General features: G+C 40.8%; 1 protein-coding gene across 3 annotated transcripts in view; it reads left to right on the plus strand.

The window, feature by feature from the left end:
- kcnab1a (potassium voltage-gated channel subfamily A regulatory beta subunit 1a) overlaps window positions 1-21149 on the plus strand; it is a 105240-nt gene that overhangs the window by 24864 nt on the left and 59227 nt on the right. Inside the window, exon 1 of one of the 3 annotated variants that reach the window (XM_035154962.2) lies at window positions 12267-13363. The exons of the other annotated variants lie outside the window; for them this stretch is intronic. Coding sequence (XP_035010853.1) covers window positions 13155-13363 — 209 coding nt within the window. The 5' untranslated portion in view covers window positions 12267-13154. Of the gene's footprint in view, window positions 1-12266; window positions 13364-21149 lie in introns of those variants that run through there. 3 annotated transcript variants of the gene reach the window in all.

Here is a 21149-nt window from a genome sequence, read left to right on the forward strand (position 1 = left end):
TGTCATGCATTTGGTTACAATAGACAAAAGTTTGTGGAGAAGTTTTGCTCTCAGAGGTTTTCCTGTAAATGCAACATTTAGAGATTCAGGCACGGTGAGTTTAGGATGTATTCATTGATATTATTTCAAAGGCTTAAGGTATTACACAACTAATACTGGTAGATTAAACATGCTTCTATGCTGAGATTTACTTCATAGAGCAAACTGTGAGAAAATGAAAGATTTTATTTCCTTTCTTTTCACTCTTTGAACACATTTGTATTTACATCAGTGACCCAGGATGCATTTTCTGTCATACATGTTATGTTGATGTGATTTGTTGTAGCTCTGTTCTCATCCACCGATAAAGCCCCCGAGGAATTGAACATGAACTGACGGGTTGCTAGGATATTTTGTAATAGTATCTATGATAGAATTTTATCATGGCTCTTGGCTTTAAAATGGAGAGCGGATGGATTATTTACTTAGAAGGTTTTCAGCATTTTGTTCTGTACTTGCCCTAAATTCGGCACTGCCCACTTCAACCTTTTAATGTGTGCTTGGTGAAAAATTGTTGTAGTTGTGAAAAAAACTGTGTGGTACATGTGTGTATGTTTCTCGTGGTGCCATCGGTGTGTAGTTTCATGACATTACTGGAACAGCATGTTATTTTTAATTGGAAAGTTTCCATTGCATGGACATGCAGTTTCACTGCAGGACATTCAGTCATTCTAAACTGTGCCTACCTCCACTGCACTCCTGCTAATTAATTGTATTCTGGATCTGCGCCTGCTGAGGTGTTTAATTAAAATAAATTAATTATAGCCTGAAAGTTATTGATGTTTGGAGACAAACCAGTCGTAAGGCATCTGACTCCTCAAGTTACAACACGTACTATTACTTGATCTGTATCGTACCGCTGTTTGGTTTGTTACCATTTGACTTGAAGACTCATGCCCTCAGAACACAGACAGGAGGTGACTGTTTCAGTTAGTGACAGATAGAAGCCCATAACTCTTTGACACTGCTTATCTCCACCAGCTGTCTCAAGTCTAAATAACCAGCTTGTAATCTAATGCTCCTCTGAGAACAATGACAGCCACTTAATGGATACTCTCAGGATTATGACCTAGTGGTGACCTGCCCGTGTGTGTGTGTGTGTGTGTGTGTGGCTGTGAGTGAGTGAGTGGGTGATAACAGAGAGGAAAGAGTGATGCTTAAGCCATTGAGCTGTGTGTTGAAATGCTCATATGTGTTTACGGCTGTTCGTCAAAGTGAACTTAAATGTTGTATCCCAAATAGAACTAAATACACTCAATACACAAATATCACATGTACTGCAGATCCTGCTCTGTTAGTATCTGTATCATTAGATACTTAATGAGAGGTTTATCTAAAGCCCCTTTTCCATTGGTCTAAACCCCCACTAACACCCACTAAGGAAATGGATACAATCACCATCAATCCAGGGTCAAATGACTCTGCAGTAGACTGGTTTTTATTGACTCTGGCTCCGATCAGCAGTGATGGAAACATTACACATGTTAATTTCTTCTTTTTTTGGCAGTCTAGCTGATCTTTTTCTGCAAGATGTTTTGCCATTTATGGAACTTTCAGGGTATAAACGGCCATGAACGTTTGTCTATATACAGAAAACAGAAAGGCAAACCCCTCTACTGACAAAGGGAAAGGAGTTATTCACCTTTTTTGGCAGGTTTAGCCATTTTTATATATTTAATAGTGTCCATACCCAATAATATGTAATGTACCCTTTGTTGTTTCGACATCATTATGCATTTGACACAAGTATCTAGAAGGCCTTTTTTAACTATAGATCGAAGTAGTTTTTTTTTACAAGAATTAAATTATTCTAGTCATGAACTTTACTTATTAATCAGCTCTCAGTTGGGAGACGTGGTTTTATTTTCAGGGGTAATGTTGTTGTTGCTGTGAGTGGAGGTGGCAGCTGCAGAGGGTCTGGCATCTTTCCGCTGTGCCACCCCTCAGTGCTCAGCCGCCGGATGGAAACTCTGGCTTTCATGCTAAGCTGAGTGGGGGAATAAAAATTCTCCCGCTCAGTGTGAAGAGTAAATTTACCCATCTGACCCACCTTCACATTTGGAAAATAGAGTTTACACAGCTTTATGTGATGCAGGATGGAAAAGCCCTGATAATTTGCTTTTATTTTTCTTATGGTGGACAGGGAAGTCTTGTACAGGTCTCATATTGACCCATACCACGATAACACTAATAAAATGTAATTATAAAGCTAAGTGCCAATGTGTATTTATGGTACGGTCCATGATTGATATGACCTTAAAGCCAACACTCATTCCTGTAATATGTTTATGGCTGTAGTATCCTTGACCCATGATCTGCACCAGGGTGTAAATCACTGTAATGACTCAAATAATCCAGGCATACATCCCCAGGAGTAAAGTATGACTTTCAGTGTAGCATTGGTGATCATTTCCTGCTTATTACCCAATATGCTTTGCTAACAGTTAATATATGCAGAGGAAATAAAATCCTTCTCCATTTCTGGCGACACATATGAAATCTCACCAGGATTATGTGACACCACATTGTAACTGGAATACAGCAACATGCTGATGTATACATTTATATACATTTTTTGTCATTTCCACAATTGTATTAACTGAATAGCAGAATAATGAACGTATAATAATATCTGCACAAGAGATGGAGGCATATGAAATAACATATTGAACCTGTATGTCTGAAAGTGGTTCTCCTGAACTACTGAATGCCTGCTCTTGAAAATACATTGCATTATTATTGTATGAAATATAAAACATAAAAAGTAAAGTAGGCTAATTCTAAGCGTAAGCTGCATGTTGTCGTTGGCTTGGTTCAGCCTTGAGCGCAATGCTGTTAGTGATGGGCGTGTAACAGATTCATGCTTCACTGTTTGTGCTGAGAGTGAGATCAGTGAGTTGACAGGGGTGAAATTGAATTGCTGCTGTTATGGATTTTAATGGACATTTAACTAATGAAGTATTCATGCTCCCTCTTTGTTTGTCCACCTGCCCTGTGGCCTCAGTCTTGGCTGGAAGCATAGAAAATAGATTACAGTGTGTATGTGATGTTGAATGACAGACTATTGTCCGTTTGTTCTGCTCAATGTTTACATATGAGATTTAGTCTGTAGACACATCTTAAGGCATTTGAATTACATGTGGGTGTTTTTAAAATGGTCATATTCAGTAATCACTATTCTAATCATTATGCATTCATTAATAATATATTTGAAAGGCACAGAAATTACCGTACTTTCCGGACTATAGAGCGCACCTGTATATAGGGCGCACCTGCTAATTTTTTAAAGAAAAAAGAAATTGTACATAAATAAGCCGCACTTGTCTATAAGCCGCAGGTGTCCCCGTTGAAACATGAGATATTAACGCGGAAAGATGTTACAGGAAAGTTTTTTTTAAACTTTTAATTAAATACATGCCGGTAACATCCACAACAACAACACAACATACGCAAATTATTTTTTCAGAACAGTGCTTTTAACAGTACTAAAGTTGTCTGCTTCAGTATCGGAATTGAACAGCCTGAGGTTATGTAATTCCTTCGTTACACATTTTATCGGCGAAAATATAGGAACCTACCAGCAAAAGTCATTAATTAAATAAAATCATTTAAATTAAATAAATGCCGGTAACATCCACAACAACACAACTACGCAACATACGCAAATGCTTTTTTTCAGAACAGTGCTTTTAACAGTACTAACGTGAACCTACCAGCAAAAGTCATTAGTAATTAGTCACTATCGCCATCGTCCTCCTGTGCACTAAAACCATCGAAGTCCTCTTCTTCAGTGTCCGAATTTAAAAGTCTCAGAATTGCTTCGTTGCACTCAGTCTCTCCTTCGTTTGCGCTCTCAATGTCACTTTCATCCCGCGTCAAATCCGCCATCGAGCTTGCGCTGTCCTCCTCATCACGCAGCAGTCCAGCCTTTCGGAACCCGTTGGTGATTGTGGATTGTCTGACACTGCTCCACGCTGTTAGGATCCACTGGCAGACTTGAGAAAAAGTTGCTCTTCGCATGCGGCCAGTTTTTGTAAAGGATTTCTCGCCGCTCGTCATCCAAGCCTCCCACTGAACTCGGAGTGCCACCTTAAATGAACGGTTCACACTAATGTCGAGGGGCTGCAAATACTTTGTTGTGCCCCCAGGAATCACAGCTGGAATTGAGTTTGTCTTTTTGACGGCCGCTTTCACAGAATCTGTGATATGGGCCCTCATGCTGTCCAAAACAAGCAATGCCTTTTTTCTGTGAAAAAATCCCCCCGGTCGCTTCCCGTAGCATTCATTCAGCCATTCCTTCATTAGGCTTTCTATCATCCACCCTTTCTTGTTGGTTTTCACAGCGATTCCTTTCGGGAATTTTTCTTTTGGCATCGTCATCCGCTTAAAAATCACCATGGGTGGAAGCTTTAGTCCGGATGCTGTGCAGCTCAGAACACAAGTGAAATGCGTTCTCTCATGGCCAGTTGTTTTCAGCGTGACGGACGATTCACCTTTTTTGTTAACAGTCCTAGTGAGAGGTAGGTCAAACGTCAAAGGTACTTCATCCATATTTATGATGTCGTCTGGTCCAATGGAATTTTCGGCTATCTTTCTTTGAGTGAATTCGATGAAGTTTGTAATTTTTTCCTTGAAGTCGGGAGGGAGTTGCTGACACACAGTCGTCCGTGCCCTAATTGACAGGCCTTTTCGTTGCATAAATCTGAAACACCAAGATGGTCCACCTCTAAAATCTTCGATATTCTTTTCGGTGGCGATTGTTTTAGCTTTCAGTCGGATCTGCACGGTGGAAACACCTCGGCCGTCTGCTCTCTGTGTCTTCACCCAGTCTTCAAGTACGTTTTCAAGTTCGGGCCATCTGCTTTTCTTGCCTCTGAAAGCTTTTGTCGTCTTTTTGCAACGAGTCAGTTCTTCATGCTGCCGTCTCCAGCGTCTCACCATCGATTCATTGACGTTGAGTTTACGTGCAGCAGCTCTATTTCCTTCTTCGACAGCCAGACGGATCGCTTTTAACTTGAAACCCGCATCATGTGCAGATCTTCGTGTCTTTTCCATGATGAGGGTGCGTGCATGAAGCGCAAAATGGATGATCTGAAGAATTAGGTTTAGTTTGCCGAAACAGTTTCATTGGTCCACTGTGACCTGTTCGGCAATTTCATTGGTCTGATATGACTAGCAATCGTGTGGCGCCTTACCCACAATTCTCAGGTGCACTACGTCACACACACAACAGCTTTCTTAAAGGGGCAGGCCATGCCTGCAACACTATGAAAATCCATCAATAAGCCGCACCGTTGTAAAAGCCGCAGTCTCACAGCGTGTGAAAAAAAGTAGCGGCTTATAGTCCGGAAAGTACGGTATGCTAAATTGACACCAACAGTCATGTGAAATTCTTCTGCTCGTTTTTCTTGCGGGCAAAATTAATTAATTAAATTTTAATTTGAAGGACTTGTTGCCTCAACCACTATTTAGAATTTTTGCTCCCTCTGTTTTGGGTTTTATTGTTTCTTAAATTCCATAAGCCATGCAGACATTTGAGCTTTTAATCATATCGTCTCTTTGAGATGGAAGTTTACGGTTGAGAAAAAAGTGTCAGTCATGTTTGAATTTTTTTTCCATAGTTGCACGTGAAGTGTCGTCCACTCTTCTTTCGCTTACCATGCAGTTCTGGTACAAGTATCAGCTCATCAAAAGTCAGATTTACTTTACAACAGTGTCATATCTCACGGATGACAACCCCCACCCCCATACAGCTGCCACAGATGGTTGAGTCCGGGGCAGTGGGGACAGCTCAGTCCTTTGGGCAGGAGATGAGGAGCTTGTAGTCACGAGGAGGCCTGACATCCCTGATGTTGTCCTGTCAACTTGCGTCACCTCGAGCAGAGCTGCAGACAAGGGCACAATACACAGTTTGTACAGTGCTGAGTTTTTAAGAGGACACTGGTTTGGTAACAGTTAATATGAACTTTTAAATGTCCTGTTTTATGATGTTGTAAAACTAAACTTATCTCTGAATGATTAAATTCATATTTAATAGATTTAAAGAAACGGCACCCGTAAACTGTACGAGGTAGTTAAGTCATATTAAATGTGTTTTGGAATATGGTTTAAAGACCCTTTATCAATCTGGTGGTGCACAAACTAGCAGGGGAAGCAATGTAAGATGAAATGCACTATGTCACTTCACTATTTTCTACACAAATCAGAAATATATGATAATGATGCAACTCAATGCCGGGATGCTTTTAAGAACTGCTTTTTTATGATGAGTATAGACATCAAACGAGTCTAATCAGATGTTAGTTCCTCATTCACTATAATTGACTAAATCTATTTTTAAGCTCATACACATATATTCAACAATTGACTGCAATCGCAGATGATGTAAATAACCACTGTCCAACCAGCAAATGCATTTAGATCAGCGATGTATGAATGTACGATATTTGAATCTCGTCTTTTTGACCTTGTATGCAGGATTGCTCTTTATTTTGCATTTGCATGCTAAAATTGAACCCTTAGTCGTATATATGAATATTGCATTTCTCTGTTTAGTTATATATTCAAGGTAAGCATATCTCAAAATACTTATCCCAATGAGAGCGACCTAATGTTTTAAACTCCACCCAAACAACCACGTCTGCAGAGAATGTAGGCGAATGCAATCAAGACATCCTAGACGTCTGCAGCAAATGTAGAAATGTCAGCAGACTGCATATATGCAAACCTGTCCTGATATTAATGCACGTTTATTTTCTACATACACAAGAGATGCTTAGACGTATTAAAGTGGCAACAGAATCTTTGGCTGAACTGCCTTTAAAACACGTTCTGCTACCTTAGTTGAGAAAACAAACCACAACCACCCGCACTGACTGAGATTAAGATCATCGCTGATCTGGTGAAGCAGTACAGTGAGTACAAAATACATTTATGCTGTTGAACAAAGCTGGTTACCTGAATAGATTATTTTTAAATGACTGGTTTATGTTGAAATAATATCTCTATGTCTCTAATCATGTCTCTCATTGTATTGGTTTGACCTCAGATGGACATGATGAAACACAGATATTCAAATGGTTTGAACTTGTTTTCTTTGTTATTTTTTTTCCAATTTTAACTGCACAATCATGCACACACACACACACACACACACAGTATATATATATATATAGTGTGGGGCATGTCATGGGGAATTCTATATGTAGGCTTTTGCTGACGTAGCTCATGAAGTAGAGCATGTGCACACACACACACACACACACACACACACACACACACACACACACACACACACACACACACACACATACAGGTGCAAAAGTAGGACAGTCAGTGCCTTACGCTCAGAGTTACGAGTATGTCGTCACTTATTGCTTACGGGGCAGCTGCTGGGAAAACAAAAACAAAGCAGAGATAATACTCAGGAAAATAGTGAAAAGGCCAATATGTGCAACCTGATGAATAGATTGTAGAAATGGGGCGTGTGAAACCCACAAAATTTTCATTATGGGACACAGCTGCAAAAACCCTGAGAGGCTTACTGAGTGCTGCATTAGTTGAGTTTAATTCAGATGGAAGAGCAGAGTCCAAGATCCCAGGCCAGAGACGCACACACACGCACGCACACGCACGCACAGAATAATTATGAAACTTTGAATCAGACTGTTGATGTCGTTATCTCTTGATGCCAATGCCGTCGTACAGATATCAGGGAACAGAGCAGCAGTAAGTGACCTTGAAATGTTGACTGATGATCTATGACTTCATTTTCTTTTATTGCTAGATGTGCATGGCTCATTTCCATTTCCACCCTTTTAACATGTTTCTCGACATGCTGGTGAACTTCTTAACTTGAAGAATGTTGGTGTATCCTGCATAAGTTGGACACTTGTTTGCAGCTAAAACTTTATTGCCAGTCAGAAATGTTCATTGACCGCAAATACTCCAAAAGAGACTAGAAATATTCAGTTGCTTGACATATAACTTCATGTGAAAAGACACTGCGGTGACAGTGTTTTAGTTGCAGTAGAGCTAGAACACTGCACACACTGTACATTGCAGAATACAAGTGAGCAAGAAGACCCACAGTTCACAAGGCATTACAATATTTTCTCAGCAGCTCACCTGTGCATAACATCTCTGAGCTGCAGAGTAGCTGTAAAACTTCTAATAAAACATGAATGCTTGTATTGATTGCTGCTGAATTGTAGCCTCCTGTAATGGGCAACAAAGCAACATTCAATAGACTGTATATAAAGATGGACGACAGGTCTCTACTTCCTCCCTCTAACCAGAAGTGAAACCAAATGATATTTGTGTGGAGCCGTGGTATTGAGGTGCAGCCGATACACCCACTCAACCAATGGCAAGTCTGGGCTGTCATACTGCAGCCAGCCACCAGGGGGCGATTGAGATGCTTTGGCTTTTCTTTTGGGGATTTTGCTCACGTGGGATACAACTGTACAATACCTCCCTTACAAACTCACTTAAGGCTCATTTATCCTCAACGTTAAATCCATATATGGAAACGGACAGAGCCTTCTGCTTATGGATAAGGACTAAATGGAGGAAACAGAGCAGTGCTGGCAGAATTTGCAAGGGGGCAGTGTTGCCTACACTACAAGCAAAACAACCATAGGACACAAGGAAGAAATTTCAACTTTTTGACACACGCACACACACACACACACACACACACACACACACACACACACACACACACACACACACACACACACACACACACACACACACACACACACACACTCTCACATAATTCTTTTACCTCTTTGTGTGTATACTGTGTGGACAGGATAGTAACACACCTTGCGACCACAGTGCTTTATCCCTCCGCACTTTTCCACTTCACTAGAGGAAAGAGTATTTAAGCCGGCTCCAGTTCCATATGTGGAATCGCATGGGAATGCCCCAAGGAGCAGGACGTGATCGATCTGGAATGAGTTGCTGAGAAACGTCTTTTCCATTAGGTGTGAGATTGATCCAAGGCTGCGTCCATCTTCTCAGGAAGGTGAAGCAGATGGGACAGGAGGGGTGGAGGTAATATGAAGAGCTCAATTTTAAAGGACTGAAATGGGATTGGAAAAATAATCGCTTGCCATCTGACCCTCTCCTCTGTGCAGGAGTAGTGTACACAAACAACACACGATAGGTACACTACATAAAATCATATATATATAACAATAATCTTGTTATTTGACTTTTTTTATGTATTCTGATAAAAGATGCAGTGGTTTGAAGATTGGGGTCAGAGATGAGCCGATTAAAAGGCTGATTGCAGGATTCGCTTGTGTTGTTGAAATCGATGAAATACAGCAATTTAAAACATGGACTGTATCCAGATCGCAGTCAGATATAACCGGTTACCTCATCAAGCTGCGGTGACCCTGGTTTCTATAAGTCACTTTAGAAAAAACAAAACTCTCTCCCTGGGAGATTCCACCGTCCAATGTGGACAAGGTCAGTGTAGCAGGAGGATCTCCATGGGTTAGTAAAAACAACAAGTTTGTTTATTCACATAAAAGTACATGTATATCCTTTTCTTTTAACCTGCAACAAATATTGATATTGTATTGATGGTACCCTTTTAAAGCTATAGACCTGGTTGTATGGAGATCTGAAATATTCATAAACTCTGTTACTCTGGATATATATATATATATTGGGACAGTTGTTGTAAAATCTTAATTCTTTTTTGATACTGTACTCAGTATATATCAGTAACACTGTAAAACCATCAAAGTCAGACTACTGAAAGCTTTGAGTATCTGGTGGTCAATCTTGTTCTCTACTTTTAATTGTGAGATACTATCTGATCTAAATTTTAATATTGGCAGTTATATACTGTACTTTAACATATTTACACTTACATTTATTTTTGCTTCCTTTTCTGCCCTTTAGTGATGATGTGTGGTGAACCTTTCATTTATAAGTTATTTAAGTTCATCCTGAGGGGGACATGGATGTGCATACCAAATTTAATGGCAGTTCATGTAAACCACAAATTGTATATTCAAGCCCAAGGCTGCCACAGAAGCTAAAAGACTCTGATCAGTACCATGGTATAAATTGAAAATCTTATCATTACAACAAGATGGTTGTCATGTTGTAATGGCCATGCCAACATATCACTTTTAACAAGAACCCTTTCTTGCTATAATCATAACTTATCTAATTATAATGTGAAACATTATAAAATAAAGTATTTATTTATTTGTGTATAAAACACTAAATTCAGGCACTGTACATTTTTAGAGCTAAGTTTACCATACAGTACTTCCTATATTCATGTACACATACTCAGGTTAAAGCTGAGTCTTTGTTATCTGTGTTTCTTAATGCAGTATCTTTTGTTTTATTTATAAAAAAGTGCTTAAGCCCAGAGTCTGAAGAACAAATACTTCTGACCTTGAGTGACATTTTAAATGTAGTAATGTTTGTTCCGTGCATTTGTCTCTTTTTTGTTGAGTCCAGATCATGATATCTTTATTCTGTGCAAACGTGGAACACACACACACACACACACACACACACACACACACACACACACACACACACACACACACACACACACACACACACACACACACACACACACACACACACACACACACACACAGATGGTTCAGGGACCCTGCAGCAAAAGGCTCTGTTTACCTCAGCTTGATACCCCTAATAGACTTACTGGAGAACAAACAACATAAACACCTTGCTTTGCAAACACACGCACGTGCACAGTCATTCTCATTCAGGCAGACACTTGGATGTGCTGTAATCAAACACACACACAGGAGCAATAATTCCCTCTCTTCAGCTGTTATGCCTCAGCCTGATGTTTTTAGTCATTTTCTTTTCTCATGATTCCGATCAGTGCACACCTCCCCCATCCTGTTCATTCATCCTTGTCTCTTTGATTTGTACCCGCCTATTAGGGGCTGCATGTACAGTGTGTCTGAAGGGATTTTGTGGGGAAAAGGATGACTGTATGTTAGCAAACAGGTTTCTGACTCTAGCTTTTCCATGACTTGTGTATGGGCACATTCAGAAAATATCCTGGTCACAAAATATTTTCTTCCTGTGGGGAAAGCAAAGAGCTTGAAGGAAAGCTGCAAGGTGGCATAGTTAAAGCAGGGACATTTATTCTGCTATGACTGAGGGACACAGAGATAACCTAATATTTGTGACTTGTGTAGATAAACTACTGGTCCAGAAAATAGACAGAAACTATCACACTGTGGTTGTATGCCTTTGCCAACCAGTGCGGTTTCAATCCGGGATATATATTTTTTCCAGATTCATATGAGGTCAATGTGACCTTTAACTTTGACCACTGAAATCTTATCATTTCAAGTAACAACACATCAAAATTTGTCAAAATTCACTCAAGCTGATCTTAAGATATCATGTTTAAGAAAAACATTAAAAAAAATTGGGAAGCCACAGTGACCTTGACCTTTGGCTACCAAAATCAAATCAATTAATCTTTGATTCCAAATGAATGTTTGTGCCAAATGTGAAAGGATTCCCTAAAGGCGTTCTGAAGATACCACTTTCATAAGGCAAAAAATTATATTCATGAGGTCACAGTGACCTTGACCTTTGACCATTAAAATCTAATCAGTTCATCTGTGTGTCCATATGATTGTTTTAACCAAATGTGAAAAAATTCCCTCGAGACGTTCTTGAGATATTGCGTTCACAAGAATGGACGGATGTACAGACGGACGAACAGATAACCAGAAAACAAAATGCCTCCAGCCACTGGCTGCTGCCTTTGTGGAAGCATAAAAAAGTAGAAAAAGGGAATATGATCAATAGAATATTGTACATAGAGCAGACGAATTAAAGGGCAAAAGCCTTGCTGCTGGATGGAAATGTTGGTACAGGAAGAGATGAAGGGAATTTCAAAGATGGGTGACAGGTGAGAAAACAGAGTGCAGAGAGGGTGAGTGAGACAGGTAGAGTGGGAGCTAAAGAGACAGAAACAGAGTGGGAGTGAGAGAGCAAGAGCGAGAGAGAAAGAGAAAGAGAAAGAGAGAAAGAGAGAAAGAAGGCTGTGTTGCACCGCTTTCCTCTCAGTTCCCTGAAGCTGCGCTGTCGGTGAAGGAGCTGCCCTGCTGAGAAAAAACAGAAACAACAGGAAGAAGGATAAAAACAGTAGAGAATCCAAATATTGGATATAGAGCGAGGAAGACGGAGGGAGAGAGGGGAGAAAGAAGAAGAGGGGAGGAAACTGGGGCACAAGCATATTTGTGACTCGCGTTAACATCAGCAGCCCTGGAACGAGAGGAAGCGGGAGGAGGAGAGGAGCGAGGCGCGAGGCGCGGAAAAGAAGTAGTGACAAGATGAGAAAGTGCTGATTGTGGACGACTGATGGTGCACCCTGCAGAGACCTGAGACTCCCCCCTTACTTCCTTCGTTACCTCCTGCCTTCTGTCTCCTTATCTGTTCTCTGACCCTGTCTCCTCCTCCTTCACCCTCCTCTCCCCTCTCTCTCTCTCTCTCTCTCCCGCTCTCTCTCTCACACACACACACACTACTGCTCTCTCTCTCTCCTCTCACAGTCAGACCAGGGAGAGCGAAGCGCCTGGGTCGCATCTCCCCGTCGTCTCTCTGTTTCATTCCTCTGCACTCTCTCCATCCACCTCCTCTGATTGTCATAGAAGACTCTCCGAGCTCGTCACCAGAGGCAGGACACAGGAGCAGGGGTGTAGACCGGTGGGGGGAATAAATTCTTTGCGATCCCTCAAAAGAACTGAGGAGTCTTTGTTCTTCTCTGGCTTTTGATGGTTGACCGGTTCTGCTGCTTTTCTTCTACACGGAAAGACTTGAAATGGAAGAGGTGATGTGAGAGCAACAACACAGAGGAAAAGCCTTTGCCGTTAGATTTGTCTTCGCACATCAAAGTGATGCACTGAAGTAAGGAACTGAAGACTTAATTCATCTCCCAGCAAGAACTTCTAAAGGAAGCAACGTTGAATCAATAGATTTCAAAAACCACTCACTCTGAGACTTTTCCAGGCTGTTTCCGCTCTCCTTCGGTTCCCCGACTCTACTTTTCCAAAGCTCCTGCACTGTCGCCTTGAAGCTCAGCCATGCAGGTGTCTATCGCTTGCACAGACCACAACCTGAAACGGGGCAATGGGGACCACAGCAAGCAGAGCGCCACCAGCCCCAACGTGGTGAACCAAGCCCGGGCCAAGTTCCGCACCGTGGCCATCATCGCCCGCAGCTTCGGCTCCTTTACACCGCGCCACATCTCGCTCAAGGAGTCTACAGGGAAACACACGGGCATGAAATACAGGTGTGTGTGTGTGCATGCTGGGTTTAGGGACTAAAGGGAGAAGATTCTTGAAAAACAAGCTGATGTTTGGATGTTTGATCTGTCTTGTATGTCTTTTCTTTCTTTCTTTCACTCTTTTAATCTTTCTTTTGCTCTTTTGCTCTTTTGCTCTTTTGCTCTTTTGCTCTTTCGCTCTTTGCTCTGTCACTCTTTTGCTCTTTATTTCTTTTTTTCCGCTCTTTTTTTCTTTCACTATTTCGCTCTGTCTTTTGCTGTTTGTTTAGCTCTTTCTTTCTTTCTTTCTTTTGCTCCCCTTTTTCTGCAAACACTTTGTAGGATTAAAAGTTAGATAATAACAAATGCAAAATTCATTGATCGGTGATCAATCAATCCAAATTGAGTTTATCAAATCCAATTGGGATTGTATTATTAGGAGTTCTGTCTAATGTAGGTTCATTCCTTTATTGAATTATTTTACACACAGGTTTGATCTCATTATCTCAACACTGACCAACCTTTACTAAGATAATTTGTTACCCAGTGTTTAAAAAAATCTTGAATATGATAACGGCTTTAAATTTTGTTGACAACCAATCCCCTCACTGAGAGCCAGAACACTTCTCCTTGCTTTCTTTAAAATCCCCTCTAATGCCTGTTGTTGCTTGCATATTGTGTAATTTCATAAAGCCGTTCTTGCCAGCACCAGCTGAAGCACCTTCTGCCAAGCCGGCAATGTGTTTGCAACCCGCTATCACTACACATTTTACTTTTGATCCTCAGAATTATACAGAAGCTGCTCGTTCAAACAGGATGTGACGAAGCAAACCTGTCAGGATTTAAGGATAAATGCTGCGGTTACCTGCTGAGAGTTTACTGACGCTTTCGTGCTCATCTCTTCCATCTCCTCTCTCTGTATTTTTTGCTCTTTCTCCTCAGTTTTCAGATTCTGTTCTTTTCAAATGCAATGAATGGAAAAGGACTCGTCTTTACTTCTGCTTCTCTCCCACACACCTAAACACTTTTTTATCCCCCTCTCTCTTCTCTCTGCCTCTCTGAGGTTTGGTGAGACAGCTCTGCAGTGTGGGCAGATTGTCTGAGTCGGATTTGACCTCAGCAGTGCTGCTGCTCAGCTGACTTGTGTGTTTGACTCTTTATAGCCTCGAGCTGTGAATCTTATGTAAAATACGGTGGCATTATGTTTTTTTTCCAGGCTGTGCAAATCCCTGTGAAATCCGGCTGGGGTCTGTGTTCAGTGTGTATGAAGACAAAGTTTTTCATGTGCATAGAACAGAGAGAGGTAGCGCTAACTATTCAGCAGGATCTTAATATTCTATTAAATAAAACCACTTCAAAAACTCTGCTCAGTGTAAAAGCAGACATGAAATCAGACCTCAATCTGGCAGCGGTTTTGCTGCTGCAGCTAAATTTTGGCTTGTTCTTGAACTCTTCCTTTTGGCATCAGCCGCTGTACTGCACATGAACATTCTGCACACCTCTTAGATTAAATGAGGGTACTCTTCATAGTCTGTGCATCGATAAAATAGGTTAATGATGCAAAATTGCAGGGATGATTTTCACAGATTTTAGATTTTTAAATTGGATGAAAAGCCTAGTCTCTAAAGCAACAATTTATACAAGTGGCTTTGTGTGAAACTGAAAGAGTTAACTCTGCTGCTGCATGTGCTGTGTGTGCTGTGCTATAAATGAAAATATGTGTTCTTGATGACTAACTGTTGGACAGTAAGAGAAGCTAAATATCAACACAGTGTAGATGTCTCCTACAAAGGATCTGCAATCTTTGGCATGGACTAATATTTCATTGCCCAATATTAGTAAAAAACTGTTAACCGCTCCTTAAGTTACATATTGTCTAGACTCTGCGGCGGTCTAGACAATATGTAACGTAAGTGGGCTGTGATGTGTATTGACCAGTAATGAGAGCTGTGAGCAGCTTGTGGCTTGGTGCCACATTGGAAAAACTGATGGGCGCAAGTGCAGTTGCTATTTAAACAACATGGAAATTGGAAAAGATAATGTGAAGCTACTTACCTTTGTATTGAGCTAGAGCATCCATAAAGGTATAGTTTCCGAAACTTAAGTGTTGTGTTTGTGATAAAGGAACACACATCTGAAAGGACTAAATTAACTGGACATTGTTGGATTCGTGTCTCTACTAGTGCAATGCCTGTCTGTGTTAATGCTCCTGAGCTACTTCAGAATTATTCCTTGTCATTAGTGAGTCCTCTTCAAACAGTTCTACAATATACCGTCATTGTTTATTGTTTATGTGCTGGACGTGCAGGGCTTTTAGAACCCTTGGTGTTCATCCTACCTGGTGTATCTGCAATGAAGATTTTAAAGACAACGTTTTTCATAAAATACAATTGAATTGCTACGTCTGTGTTCACGTGTGTGGCGTATACATTTCAATGATTGGCTGAACTGCCGTTTTTTCATGCATGTCTTGTATTGCAGAGGTCTGTTTAACAACTGACAAAAAGTTCTAACCCAAGCTCAGACCCTAGATCACAACTTTTCAAAATAAAAGCTCTGTAATTCAGTTCTATTTAGCATTGCAGCAACAAAATGAATGTTGTGCACCTAATTTGACACTGCACTTCCCTATCAATGCACATGTCAAGGTCTCCACCTTCTATGTAAAGTGCCTTGAGATAAAGTATATTATAATTTGGCGCTATACAAATAAAATTTCATTTAATTGAAGACAATTGGTTCATGAGATGTGCGTTCCACATACACACAGACAGACTTTTGTGAAGTTAGTAGGTGGATACATTGATGAGCTTCTGCCAGTAGCGCTAAAATGTATTGATGTGTCAGCATTGATGGGAGGAAATGATCAGGACATTGGCATCATGACAGTTTGTGTAGATCAGCGCGTCACGATTATGACAGATGACAGACGTGTGTCTGTAACTGAGAAACCTCCTGACACCTCCTGACGGGGTGCGATGGTTCAGAGTTCTGATTGACTGACAGTGGTTCTGACAATACTATGATGCTAGTGACCCGTTGCTTTAAGCACACCTCAGATGATTGAGTGGAAGTTGTAGAAAGCAACCTGAAAATTGTGAAGACGAAGGTGGAGAGTATTTCCCCTGGTTCTCATGTTAACACGTTTTAGTTTGTGAATTTGAAAAAGCTCTTGAGGAAGGGAAGTAACATGGCAGCAGCTTGATAAAAAAAGTCATGTCATGTCAAAGCTGAGTGTAATAACATTGCTGAGATGTATGTGTGGTAACTCAGGCTTGTGGGAATGTTTTGCTGCTACGAGCTTTGTCAGGCCAAAGACTCCTCAGCGTCACAGCAACAAATCAAGAGTGGAAATCTAACTTAGGGATACAAATCATTTAGACTAAACCAGTAAGAGAGAATAAAACATATTTCACTGTTAGGTCAATTATCATATTTACAGATGATGTGACAAGTTGTAGAGGTCTGAGTGAACAAGGTTTACTTCACCGTTAATGCCATTATATACTGCGGCATGCAGAGATGTACAGTCGCTTACAGTGATGCCATGAGGTTGCTATTGATTTGACAGTCTTTTTTTGTCAGCACAAATGTTCCCACACATTAGGCAGTGATAAGGAATAAGTATTCAGTGCAGGACAGTGTTGTGTAAGTACAGACTGACGAGCATATAGAGAACAGCATGATTGATAGGTGGGTTAATCCTACAAGAAGCTGCAGACTTAAGTTGTGGTGATTAGTGTCAGTTGTGTTTGTAGATTATTGATTGTAATACATTTCATGAAATTGTTTATCTGTTTTCCATGGTTTTATTCTGTGGATCTATTTTGTGATTGATTGACTAATTAAATCCCTTTTTTGGAAAATGCATCAAAGAGGGTGAGCAGTATTGTATCTGTAAGAATGAAAACTTGTACACGCACGCACACACACACACACACATTCCCACCTAAACACATGCATGTTCTCCTATGGAATGGCAGACCGACCATATGCCAGTGCAGTCTTTCTGTCAGTTTGTCATTAAAAGTTCAGTAGGCAGACACAGGCTGGTGAAAATTACTTCTGACAATAGACGAGGACGAGCTAGAGTTTCTGCTCACTGTTCCTCAGGAACAATGGGAGGAAGGACGGAGAGAAGAGAGATGGAAACGTAAAGACAGACAAATGAAGAGAGATGATACGTGTGTGTGCGATGTGCGTGTCTGTGTGCGATGTGCGTGTCTGTGTGTGTGTGTGTGTGTGTGTGTGTGTGTGTGTGTGTGTGTGTGTGTGTGTGTGTGTGTGTGTGTGTGTGTGTGTGTGTGTGTGTGTGTGTTAATCCATCAGTGCTGCATTGTCTTCTGCTGACAGTAGTTCTTTGGGATGGACTGTGAGGGACAGGATTCACTTTCTCTATCCCCCATCTCCTCTCTCTCTCTCTCTCTCTCTCTCTCCCTCTCCCTCTCTCTCTCCCTCTCCCTCTCTCTCTCTTATCTCTCTCCCTCTCTCCCCCCTCTCTGTTTCTTTGTTTTCAGGAAGTGAACCCTGGGTTGTACACACCATCTGCTCTGGCACAGCAGTGTAGGTGAAAGCATGACAAGTGAAGACGTTTACTTCTCAATGTGTATCCGTCTGTGCGTTTCCTTTCAATTACTTGTGACTGCAGCTTCTGTCAGGTAACAAACGCATACACACACAGGTCACATTAGAGGTCTGGGTTTTTATGTAATAAGGACATCTCCTTAATTTAAGGGGGTATTTTTTTACCCTAAAGCACATCCACGGCTCAGACTGACCCAAACATTTCATTGCCAGCGACTGCTAAATGTAATTGGTGTGCACATGACAATAAACTCTTATTTAATCTTGAATCTAAGGGAATTTGGTTGTTACCGACGTTCAGCCCAGATTATCTGGTAGTGTGTGGGGTTACAGAGTCATTCTTAAACCTCCCGAACTGCTTACTGAATCATCAACTGAAAGTTAAAAGCTCTCATGAAGAATAGATAACCCGTGTGACCATGTCTCACTGACTTCTTTCTCATCCAGACTCTTTTAGCCTTCTGTTTATGTATATCAACATTAGATCAAGATTTTGCTCCACTCTCCATTTTGCTCCTATGTGCTTCCACATTAGATCTTAGAGCAATAATCTTAATAATATCCTGTATGTGATGCTCCATTATTTTCTAATCTTGTTGTGTGGGTGTGTTTAAGATTATAAAGAAAAACATCTGAGAAGGTTCTCCTTATCTTTGTGATGCAACGTGATTTTTGGTTTTAAAAGTCCAGCTTGTATTTGCCTGTATTTATGGAAACAATCCTCATGCTGGTGCTTAATGGCTGATGGTTTGATTATGGTACTTAAGGCGCTCTAAGGTTATTCATCTGAAACTTTGATGCCCTGCTCTTCAAGTTAAAGCAAAATTATATAACTGAGTCAGCAGTTTTATACTTGGCTTATTAATTGATGGACTGGTGTAATATGTTGTTTACTGGTGCCCTGTGTCGACGTGAGTATACATTATTCAAACTTTAATACATTCTGACGGCAGCAGAGCACTAGGGTGGAGAGCTGGAGTTTATGCATGTGTAGATGCATCGCAGCTCATTTTAATACAGTTATAAAATATTGGATTATGGTGGATTTACGGACACATAGGTGGAGCAGAAACGAGATGTTTACTGGTCTATTTTCAGCGTTTTACAAAAATTGCATCAAGACTCCAACTGTCACACTGATGCTCTGTAGTGAGAACTCATTCAAATGATAACGATTTCCATTACTTACAGACCCCGTAAATAACATTTGCATCAGTCAATCAATCAGTCACATGGGGAGGGGTTGGTTTAGATGGCTCTTCTGAAAGGATTCAAACCCCTCGCTGTGGTGCGACACTGCTGTGTGCAGTTGTATAGATTGAGCCACCAGGGTTTCTGCTTGCTCCCTGCATCCCCTTCCCTGCATCAGTGTGTATTGTGATAAGGAGCTTTGAATCGGCCCGAGTCCGTAGCTTGGCAGCACTTGGAATAAAGGAACAGCAGTGGTTTGTTGTTGTTTTTTTCAATGGGTTTAGATGTTTTTTAAGCGTGCCTTCTTTATTGAGTGAGAGTGAGAGTGTGAGAGAGAGAGAGAGAGAGAGGGAGGGAGAGAGACTAAAAGAGGAGATGATGAGCAGGAGGTCGGTATAATTGATAGAGGGAGGCATCAGGAGGTATGAGCTTGACTTAATATCGGAGCTATTAATAAGTCAGTGAGTGTGTGTATGGGTATAACCCCCCACAGAAGTGTGTGTGAAGCATTAAAATGCTGTATAGTATGATGGGCTTCACTATCAGTCACCCTCACTGAGGCTCTGACTTCCATCTCTGGGACACAACACACAGCAGAATTGATGTTTCGTCCTTGTGAGCCTCTGTTCCTCCAGCTTCTGTATCTCAGTGGAATCTTTATTCAGCATTTCTTTCTTTCATCTGACTTTCTGTAAAACATTAAGGGTGTTCTGATGGTTTACTTTCCATATTCTAAGAAGAATCAGCGTCAGTACAGCTCTCGCTATTAGAAATGGAAACCTTTGTGAGTGTGAGGATGTTAACAGTGTTGGATACATTTTCCCTCTAAAACATTTGCAAGTTGTTTGAATATTTTAAATCCTTTGTTTATAAGCTTGCAGTCTCCTTCTTCCCCGTCTTTGTTGGTGTATTGCAGTGTTTCTTGGTGATGGCCATCACCTTTGAAAGGAATGTAGAAGGACTGTATTTACTGTATGTAGCACCTTTCTAGTCTTATCAACCCCTCAAAACACTTTACAGTACAAGTTGCATTCATCTTTTCACACACACATTCATACAGCACCTCTATACACAACAATTTTTTATAACAGCCATCAGGGATCTTGCCCAAATTAACGAGAGGGAGGAGTCAGATCTTTCTGTATCATCATGCTTTCTTTGATTTTAAGTGGAGACTAGTGGTAATAAAATATGCATGCATAGGAAATCACAAGTTGTTGAAACTGTTTTATTAGAATTAAATATTAATATTACAAAGCTGGCTGAACTTAAATGAGTCATCGGCTGTTTATGGACCTTATGAAAGCTCTGCCACCTGATTGGATTATGTGTGCACTGATGTGACTTACTGTGTGACAGAGGTTTGAAAGGGTTAAACCTGTAATAGCAGAGCCTGTTAGGATAGAGAGCTGGAGTTATTCCATGCAAACACCACGACTCATCTGAACCAATGTTGACAGAACATGCTGTGACGAATGTAAATGTGTGTTTTCATATCAATGTGAAAACACACATAAATAGCACAAGTGCCCACATGATTAAATGCAGGCTTATCTTCACATTACTGTTGCATGAGTACACATGCGGCAAATGTGCATTTTCACACATGTACTCACACAAATGCTCGTATTTCCCCTTCTTTTAATTATAGTTCTCACTATCTCACTACCTACTCTCATAGGCAGGAGAGTCAAAAGCTGTCATATTTAATAAACTTCATAAAATGTGGTTAACATTTGACTTAATTCCGTTAACGTTTCATCTACATATATTATAATTCTGGACAGATATGAATGTAAACTGCGACCTGACTGGTTGGTGGAGGTATAAACCTGTATGACGGCTAACTGACAGCTAACTGCAGAGAGAGAGAGAGAGAGACAGGCAGCAGATGTGGGAGGTGTTTAATGTCTTACAGCTGCAGTCAAGGCTGGGAACTATTGACTCTGAAACACATCAACCGATGAAAATACAATACAAGCCAAATACAGACTTTCTGACTCACTGTCGTTACCAACAGCTTTACAAATACCTTACT

This window comes from Hippoglossus stenolepis, chromosome 4 (assembly GCF_022539355.2).
Source record: "Hippoglossus stenolepis isolate QCI-W04-F060 chromosome 4, HSTE1.2, whole genome shotgun sequence".
NCBI classification, from domain to species: domain Eukaryota; kingdom Metazoa; phylum Chordata; class Actinopteri; order Pleuronectiformes; family Pleuronectidae; genus Hippoglossus; species Hippoglossus stenolepis.